Genomic DNA, 9,789 nt, shown 5'->3' with positions numbered 1-9,789 from the left:
TCCGGGTCCCTTACGTGCTTATGTATCCCTCCTTACGTGCTGACGGGTGTCGACCCCCTTTTCTAAAATTTACGGCAAAGCTCCGCAAGCTCACTCAGCCCGCAAGGCTGTGATTGGTCTGCTCTACATCCCTTCTGGGGCTGCATTTCCGGTTTCATGCGCCATAACACCGGCAGAAATCACGGAAGATTTAGAAGAACGAATATGGACCAAATAGAAGAGCACTTGGCAGAAGATATCCGACAGTATGATCACTTGTATAACCTGTCACTGACTGGCGGATTTGTCCGCCAGAAAAAGGCTACGAGGAGCCGCAGTGGCTATGTAAATAAACAATCGACAAAGAAGAAAGAAGGCGTCTCTAAGGTCGTCTCGACAAAAAGCATTACTCCGCCTAGTGTTCTGGCGCGGAATTGCTTTGTAAGACGCGCAACGGTTGGGGAAGCATGAATGAAAACGAGTCTTGCGCCACAGCGGCGTGAAAAGACGCAGACGCAGACGCAGAAGCATGTTTCAGGCTTAAGAACCAGACATTCAAATGATTTGTAGCTGAGTTTAGGTTTAGGATTAATTGATAGACTGGAGTTAAAAATAGCAGCAACTCCACCTCCTCGCCCGATTTCTCTAGGAACCTGTGAATTGATATGACTGGGGGGAGTAGATTCATTTAGACTGACATATTCATCAGGATGCAGCCACGTCTCGGTGAGGGACAATAAATCTATGTTGTAGTCGGAGACTATTTCATTAACTAAAAGAGCCTTTTTTGCCAGTGATCTAATGTCTAGAAGACCACATTTAAAAGTCTGGGTTTCCTGTGTTGTTTCAGAGGTTGTTTTAATTTGTATTAGATTTTTGTGTGGAGTTCTCGCTCTGTTATTGTTTAATTTTAATAAATGTTTAGCACTGCAGCTCTGCTTTCTGGTCCCAACTATGGGTTGTCATGTTAAAGACTGAGTAATATTCCTAGATAAGAGAGTTGCTCCATCCCAAGTGGGATGAACGCCATCTCTCCTAACAAGACCAGGTTTTCCAAAAAAAGTTAGCCAATTATCTATAAAGCCCACACAGTTTACAGGACACCACCTCGACAGCCAGCGGTTAAAAGACAACATGCAGCTAAACATGTCGTCACCTGTTGTAATAGGGAGCGGGCCAGAGAAAACGACTTTGTCCGACATCGTTTTAGCAAAAGCACACACGAACCCAACATTCAATTTAGTGACCTCCGACATACGAAGCCGGGAGTCGTTGCTGCCGACGTGAATTATAATTTTATGGGTGCCTCGCTGAGTGGAGCGAATCTATTTGAAACGTGAGCTGGTGGCTCTTTAATCGTGGGCTTTTTAAGACTAGCACTATGCCCCCTCCGGAACGTCACTGAGCTGCCCTGGGCTCCCGGCTGCACGGGACTAGTTAGGGGACTGCTGCTATATCAACAAATAATGACCCGTAGTAAGTAAAAGCCCACCATTGGCAAGTACTACAGCAATCAGAATGAGAAAATATGTTTCAAGTGATTTGTGGTGATTTCTTTCCTGAAACAATTCCATGGAAACGTTTATGCCACCAGTCTGTGGGGTGTAATTTGTAGACGGTCCCTAAAACAGACAGCAGCCAGGACGTTGATTTAAGAGCTTTTCTCGCACAGATATCGATAGGAGCAACATGTCACTGTGATTTTTGTTGATACGGTGTCCTATGCTGTCCTCAACAAACTACAGCCGTAATGAAATGCAATTGGGTTGATTAAGCTGATTGCGGGGTAAATGAAAACCGAATATCCAGCGAATATCGAACCTGCGGCTGACTTTTACCCGCTTCGTTAAGGCTAAGCTACGTGCTAAACAACGTGGCTCCGCGGCTAGCTACAGCTAACGGAGTTTCTAAGCTGCGGAGCCGAGCTTCTAAGTCGCTAAGCCTCGCCTCCATCGCTACATTTATTACATGTACCACTACTGTTAAGGGAGGCAGAGGAGTAGGTAAACATAAGACTCGGAGCAAGAGAGAGCAGTGGAGCAACACATTTATTACATGTACCACTACTGTTAAGGGAGGCAGAGGAGTAGGTAAACATAAGACTCTCGGAGCAAGAGAGAGCAGTGGAGCAACAGGGAGAGAGAGAAGACATCGCTGCTATATAGCTACGAGGGTAGGCTCAGACAGAACGCAGAATCACTAAGCATGATAGTGGTTGGTGTGCGAGTGTTTAACTACAGACCGGTGATTTTAGCCGTAGTGCTACAGAGAAACAGCTGTGTTTAGCAGCGGAGCTAATTCGCAGAGCGACCACCATCAGTGGCAAGAAAACAGGAAATGACGCAGCACGCTTACCGTAATGACGTAAAACATCCTGAATTAATGGGAAATGAGTACATTTTACTGATATATAATTTTAGCTCACCTAGAGGGGAGCAAATGTAAAAAAAATTCCCACATTACCTCACTCTCCCCTACTTTGAATAACAAAATACCCAAAGACCTGTGAGAAGTACACCCATTTAGAACGATCAGAATAAACATTTAGCAGTTTCGATAGTACAACCAGGTCATCACACTGTATCCCAGCAATGATTTGAATGAGAAAGCTTTCCCATTTCCTTTTAAAGTTCTCACCTTCATTATTAATTCTAGCTATGTGTTGATTTTATACTATTTCCAACATACATTCCCTCTATATCTTAATATCTGGAGAGGCTGTACTTTTCCATTATATGAGGATCTCTCAGGCAGCTGTGAGAGCCCCGACCTGTATCACTGTGAAGTCAAATTTCAATATATTGGGCAGTTGTCAGCTCCTCGAGTAGGCAAAGTCTTGGTATACAGGTTGAAATCCTATACACTTCCCTATGTAAGTCGTTCTGCCTCAGATTTTTTGAAATATATTCTTTGTAGAACATCGTTGCCCTATCTGCTATACTTACAAAATTTCCATCACTGGATTTTTGCCCTGGTCAGTGTGTACACCAACCAAGTGTGTGGTTACATTCTTGTAACCACACACTTAACCTTGTATCAACGTACGGTGAGGAATTGAACATTTAACAGTAATTCCGCCCAATCCAATTCTATCAGACCATAATTTAATAACCTTTGATTTTTCATTATCTGAATATATGCCACTAATAAAAAACTCATTTTCTAGATGTCTACCTGATAGTGCTGTAGCTAAATTTAAGGAAATAATTCTGATTACATTTAAACACGTATTATCCGTCGATATACAACAACAATTTTTTTAAAAACCGAGCTCCATTGAGACTGACCACCTCGTCAATAGCTCTGCAGACTCATTACGATTAACCCTCAATGGACTCAATAGCGCCTCTAAAAAAGAAACATGTCAAACATAGTAAATAAGCTCCGTGGTATTATTCCTAGACACATGAGTAAAAACAACCATCAAGAAAACTAGAAAGGAAGGGGGGGAGAGCGTGGCCTAGGGGATAGAGTGGGTGCAACAAGAAGGTTGCCGGTTCGAATCCCACTCTTTCCCATCTGCATGCGTAAGTGTCCTTGGCAAGATACTGAACCCCTAAATGTACTGTAGCCAGGCTGACAGAGATTCACACCTCCACCAAACCCAGTATTCCTCGATCCCTAAATAGCAATATCTTAATGACCTTCTTTAATGATTAAATTTGAACTATTATAAATAAATTCAAACCATCTGCTGCCCTCAATTGGCACTAATACCCTAACAAGAACAGAAATCTCAGAAACAACTGAGAATCCTACCCATTATTTAGACAGCTTCTCTATCATCACCCGTGATCAGTCTACCAAAAATAATCTAAGGTTTTAAACCAGCAACCTGTATCTTAGATCCCATTCCGACAAAATGACTTTAAGAAATTCTGCCCCTAATTGATAGTAATGTTACTTAACACAATCAATCTGTCATTATCATCAGGATATGTACCACAGTCCTTTAAAATAGCAGTAATCAAACCCCTTCTCAAAAAAAACACCCTAGACCCAGAGGTTTTAGCCAATTACAGACCAATATCCTGTCTAAAATCATAGAAAAAGTTGTAGCCAAACAGCTGTGTGAGTTTCTCCAGGAAAATACTATATATGATATATATAGTCTTCTCCATCCTTATCACATCATAGAAATTAATATTTCATCCATACATGTTACCGACTTGACTTCTTCCTCGGAGTCCCTTTGCCTTATCGTCTGCAGATCCAGGGCCGTAGCCACATCATGGATCATGATGGTGGATCAAAGATCGTGTACGTAATGGCAGATCCTTTATCTTCATGGCTGATCGTGATCATATAGGCGGATTGTGTATCGTGCTGGCAGATTGTGATAATAATGGCGGGTTCTGTTTCGTGCTTGCTGATCGTGATGGTGGCTCCTCATTGTGGTGGCTGCCAACTATTGACTATGATATTCTACCATTACTGACTATAATCCATCAATTAATTTACCTTCCATTATGCTACAAACTGTTTATTCTAATCAATGCTGTAAATACCCTTATCTTTCTGATGTTCCCCATTACACTTGGCATCTATTGCACTTCTGCCCGTCCTGGGAGAGGGATCCCTCACTTGTGGCTCTCTCTGAGGTTTCTATGTTCTTCTTACCCTGTTAAGGCGCTGGTCTAGTGGCATAAACTTGGACTATGGGCAGAGAAGGTCTCTGGTTCGACTCCACAGAGAGACAACAAAAGACGAACCTGGATTGATCTGTCCAAAAATCCAAGAATCTCCCTACCCTGTCTAGTGCCCCTGAGCAAGGCACCTTACTCCCCCAACATCTGCTCCCCGAGCGCTGTACATGGCTGCTCACTGCTCTGTGTGTCCTGAACCAGATGGGTCAAGAGCAGAGGTTAAATTTCCCTACCTACATGAGTGTGCCTTTGCATGTCTGTGCATGTGTTTGGGAGTAATAAATGCATCTTAATCTTAAAGTTTTAATTTTTTGACTTATTCTTTTTGAGGGTTAAGGGCAGAGGATGTCACACTTTGTTAAAGCCCTATGAGACAATTTCAGATTTGTGAATATGGGCTACACAAATATAATTTGATTGATGCAGCTGTTCTGAAGTTCAATTCAATTGTATTTGTATTGCGCCAAATCATAATATACATTTTTCATTTTCAAGACACTTTACAAAGAAGGTCAACACTTAAAAAGTAAAGAGAAACCTACAATTCCCAGTCTGCTCATGTTTACAGTTTCTTTGTATACTATCAAACGGTCACTATATAAGTGACATAATACAACCTGAAATGCTGTTTGAATGTGTCAGCTATGATGTATATAATTATTATACATTATTATGTATATATATATGATATTATTTCAAAGTAGTTGTCATTGAAATAACTATGTGGGCTAAATTGACAAAAGATGTATGTAAAATAGAGTGAGAGTCCTTTTGACATGTTGTATCCATAACTGTACGTGTTATGACAATGAATGCTTATCAATACAAATAAGAGAGGGGAATTGAACAGGCAAATTAATTGGTTACATTTTTTCAAATAAACCAACCGGTATGTTGTGCCTTAAACATTTATTAGCTCTTGAGAAGGAGAGCAAAATATGAGGAATACAGCATCAAATCATTTCTTTACATTTCAGAAGTTTTCCCCTGTACATGGTTTAATGTTCAAAATCGTCAGATATAACTGTGGAACTGATAACTGTCGTCACCGCACAATGCCAGCAGTATCAAACCCATACAGCATATCCAGAGGGCACTGGGCTGGGGTGGACCATTAGAGCCATTCAGAAGGTTCTCTACACGAGACCAGGACCCATTATTGGGTAAAGGCTCCACTCCCAATGTCCAGCACATCACATTGTAGATGTCCACTGCTCGAATTGGAGCTGCCTGAACATTACGCTTGAAATCTAGAGGAAATTAAAATAAATCAAAAATATATCTCAAAGTAATAGACTGAACAATATTAAGAGAGATAAGATATAGACAGTGTGTTTTCTGTTACACAGTAGATAACAGGAGAACTGTATGGTGCAGAAGGATAGTTTGATGTGTCTTTTTACCAGGTCCTGTTGCCAAGAAAACGCCACTCATATCACGCAACTCGTTGTCGTAACCATGCCAACCATTTTGCCAAGCTGACGGCTCCCCTGAGTTGTTTTTCCAGTATGGAAGTTTGTTATTGTTCTGTAGACACACACACGAGAGAGAGAGAGAGAGAGAGAGAGAGAGAGAGAGAGAGAGAGAGAGAGAGAGAGAGAGAGAGAGAGAGAGAGAGAGAGAGAGAGAGAGAGAGAGAGAGAGAGAGAGAGAGAGAGAGAGAGAGAGAGAGAGAGAGAGAGAGAGAGAGAGAGAGAGAGAGAGAGAGAGAGAGAGAGAGAGAGAGAGAGAGAGAGAGAGAGAGAGAGAGAGAGAGAGAGAGAGAGAATCTGTAGTTAAAGAGCAGTAGACTCTGACCTATATAAAGTGGTGGTACAAGTTAAATATTTCTGGTTACCTCAATGATAAACCAGCCAGGCTCAGCCACCAGCGTCAGGGGTGGAACAAACTTTCCTCCTTTGTAATTAAAACGTTCAGGGATCTCCTGTCTTGCATAGACATGCATGTTGGGGACCCGAGAAAGTGCAGCATACACCTGACATAAAACAAACGCACCAACATTGTTCATTAGAATCTAGCACTTTGAAAATGAGGTTGCTGGTGACACAAAGTAAACCCAATTCTCTTATATAAATCAGTCCTTTCGTCTTGACACTTGCATGACTAGAACATTGATAAGATGCTATAACTAACTGGTTCTTAACCTTATAGGAGGTACGGAACCCTGCAAGCTTCATCAGTGCTTTCACCGAGATTCAGAGAGAGCCACATATGAGGGATCCCTCCCCCAGGACGGATAAAAGTGCAATAGATGTCATGTGTAGAGGAGAACATCATCAGGATAAAGGTTTTAGCAGCATTGATGAGGGTAAACATTTTGAAGGATAACTGAAGGTCAGATACTTGAAAGCCAACTAGTATCCTACAGCTATCTGAGGAGAAATACTATACAGTATGTCAAGCAGTCCTGCTGCAATCATAGTCTATAGTCAGCAGCTAGCAATATTATGATCCACCATCAAGATCGGATGCCACTATAGTCCACAGTCATTGTCCACTGCCGACAATTAGGATCATTGATGCCGGTAACGCGTCAGATTGTGGATTTTTTTTTTCAGTAACGAGTAATCTAACGCGTTACTATTTCCAAACCAGTAATCAGATTAAAGTTACTTGTCCAAGTCACTATTTTGGTAGTTGTGGTTAAACCGCTGGGCATGTGCCGCCAATGGGGGAGCAGTCGCCCCTTCGCCCTCCTCTCCACGCCGCCGGAGGCTCGGTGTGTGGCACGCCTCAACGTTTTTTTGGGGGGGGGAGGTCTTCGTCCGCGCCACCTCACGGTATCGCTGGTGTGGGGGCTTTCTTTCTCTTGGTCCGTGGGCAGTGTCCTTCTGCTGTGCGGAAGGCGGGTACCGGTTGGAGGGGACCGGGTACGGTGGTCGGCGGCAGCGACTCTTGACGCCTGACGGCCCTTCTAGCAGATCATCTCAGCTACAGCGCACGCTGGGGGAACCCTCCGTTCGCACGCTGGGGGAACCCTCCGTTCGCACGGGGGGCCCCTTTGGGCGGTTTCTATTAAAGTGAGTGTTGACAAATCCGGTTGTCAGTTTTATGTTGAGGCGGCGGGGTTGTTGTCAGCTGCTGCTGAATGTAACTAATAAAGTTACTCATAATCTAACTTAGTTACTTTTAAAATCAGGTAATCTGTAAAGTAACTAAGTTACTTTTTCAAAGTAACTGTGGCAACACTGATTAGGATCCATCATCAGCTGCCACCTCGGTTGTGGTCCACCACCATTATCTGATGCCAACGCGATAAAGGATCCGCCATTATTATTACGATCAGCCCGCAAGATATAGAATCCACCATACTGGATCCACCATTGCGACCTCTGATACGCGATCCACAATTTCGTAATCCATGATGATGTGGCCACAGCTGCGGCCCTTGATCTGCAGGCGATAAAGCACAGGGACTCCGGGGGAGGGGAACAAGGGTCAGAAACATTTATTGATGTGATATGAATTACTGATGTGATAAGGATGGAGAAGAGGAAGGAGAAGCTGGAAAGAGAAGCTCCGTGTGTCATGTGTCATAAATTCCCTTTGCACCTTAGCGTCATCAGGTGTTTTTGCCTTGTAATTAATGATACAGGCCAACTTGGGGGGGCTGAGGCTCAAGGTAAATCTGACTACTGGTTTGTATGGCAGTACTATGCCATGTGGCCCACTCAGTAGATCAGACATACCTCTATGCCTTCCTATTTTAGAAAATAGGATAAGTTACGTTTTGCCGCTTTAATTAATGCATACTGCCAGTAGATGTTTTCAACCTTATAGACTTATAGCAGCATCACTAAGAGCAGGTCTAAGACAAGCCTTGATAAGCTTTATCAAAAAGGAAGGGTTTAAGCGTACTCTTTAACATACAGATGGTTTCTGCTTCCCGAACTGAAAGCGAGAGATTATTACACAGGAGAGGGGCTTGATGGCTGAAAGCTCTGGCTCCTACTCTACTTTTAGGGACTTTGGGGAAGACAAGTAAACCTGAATTCTCTAGTGCTCTAGTGGGTGGATAAGGTACTAACAGCTCTTTAAGGTAACTCAATGAATTTAACTGCAAATCAATGTGAATTTTGCTGTTGCCTTTCAGTACAAGTTCAGAAATGCTGTGCCACTGTCATATCATTTTCGCAACAAAGTCTGTTCCTTTCCTCAGTTTTCATGTCTACCATCCTCGAAAAGGATTGCTGGCAAATATACGTTGTAAAAAACTATGTGAGTATCTCAAGGGCTTTCTTAGCTATAAGAGGGTATTGTACAATTTGGTGACACCAAAACGTTGAGAGCGTTGTTGTTCTGAAGAGTTGATGTTGAAGCTGGCTCTGCTGAAGTTCAATGATTTCGTCGAGGTATTCGTCGTTGACATCTGCTGTCGCAGCACTAAACATGAACGGCTGACTCACCCATGCTGGATATGACTCTCTTGTGGGAAAGTATCCGTTGAGAGCCTTTGCAAGCTAATCTAAGTGCATGGCAATTGCTTGTTTCAGCTCCCCAGGTAAAGAAAAGTCTCCAATTCCAGACACGTCTTCGATCTTACTTACACAGTTGTCCAGCAGGAGAAAGTTTGCTAAGTATCATCTTTGAAGATGCAGTGCTTCATAGCACTATTTTGCATGTAGTTCCCATTAAACTACAATGTTAATACTTCTGCCAGTTTTGGAACACAGTGTGTATCAATGATGTGTGGTGCATCGTATTTCACCAGCGCTTATAAACCAGAGTGTTGTCCCAGCATGGATGGAGCTCCGTCCGAACAAACTGCGGAAACCATATTCCACAAAAATATTGTTGTCTCTGAAGAAGACATCCGCGAGTTTCTTCATATCGACTGCCTTTGTTGTTGTTGTAAGAGGCTTACAAAAAAAAAAATCTTCCTTTTTTCACGTCGTCTTTCATAAAGCACACAAATACAACAAGCTGGCTTAGATTGGAAACGTCGGTGGTCTCGTCGATTTGGAGGCTGAATTTAGCTGGGCTTGAAATCAGATCTGATAGTGTCATTTAAAAGAAGAATTTCAGATAACTTATCCTCAGCAGCTTTTCCCAGCATAATATTCGCCATCTTCAACGCAGCTGGTTTAACGAGTGTTTCACCAATGGTGTCTGGTTTGCCCTGCTTTGCGATTAGGTACGCAACATCGTACGATGCTGTGAGGAT

The 9,789-nt window shown here is 42.7% G+C and overlaps 1 protein-coding gene across 1 annotated transcript in view; it reads right to left on the bottom strand.

The window, feature by feature from the left end:
- Positions 1-5,517: 5,517 nt before the first annotated feature.
- enpp6 (ectonucleotide pyrophosphatase/phosphodiesterase 6) overlaps positions 5,518-9,789 on the bottom strand; it is an 83,286-nt gene continuing 79,014 nt past the window's right edge. The window contains exons 6-8 of the mRNA XM_062393418.1: positions 6,463-6,600; positions 6,029-6,152; positions 5,518-5,875 (exon numbers count right to left, since the gene is read on the bottom strand). Coding sequence (XP_062249402.1) covers positions 5,640-5,875; positions 6,029-6,152; positions 6,463-6,600 — 498 coding nt within the window. The 3' untranslated portion in view covers positions 5,518-5,639. The remainder of the gene's footprint in view (positions 5,876-6,028; positions 6,153-6,462; positions 6,601-9,789) is intronic.

This window comes from Platichthys flesus, chromosome 8 (genome assembly GCF_949316205.1).
Source record: "Platichthys flesus chromosome 8, fPlaFle2.1, whole genome shotgun sequence".
In the NCBI taxonomy this organism is placed as follows: domain Eukaryota; kingdom Metazoa; phylum Chordata; class Actinopteri; order Pleuronectiformes; family Pleuronectidae; genus Platichthys; species Platichthys flesus.
The sequence above is the reverse complement of the archived record's forward strand: the minus strand, read 5'-3'. Positions and strand labels throughout refer to the sequence as shown.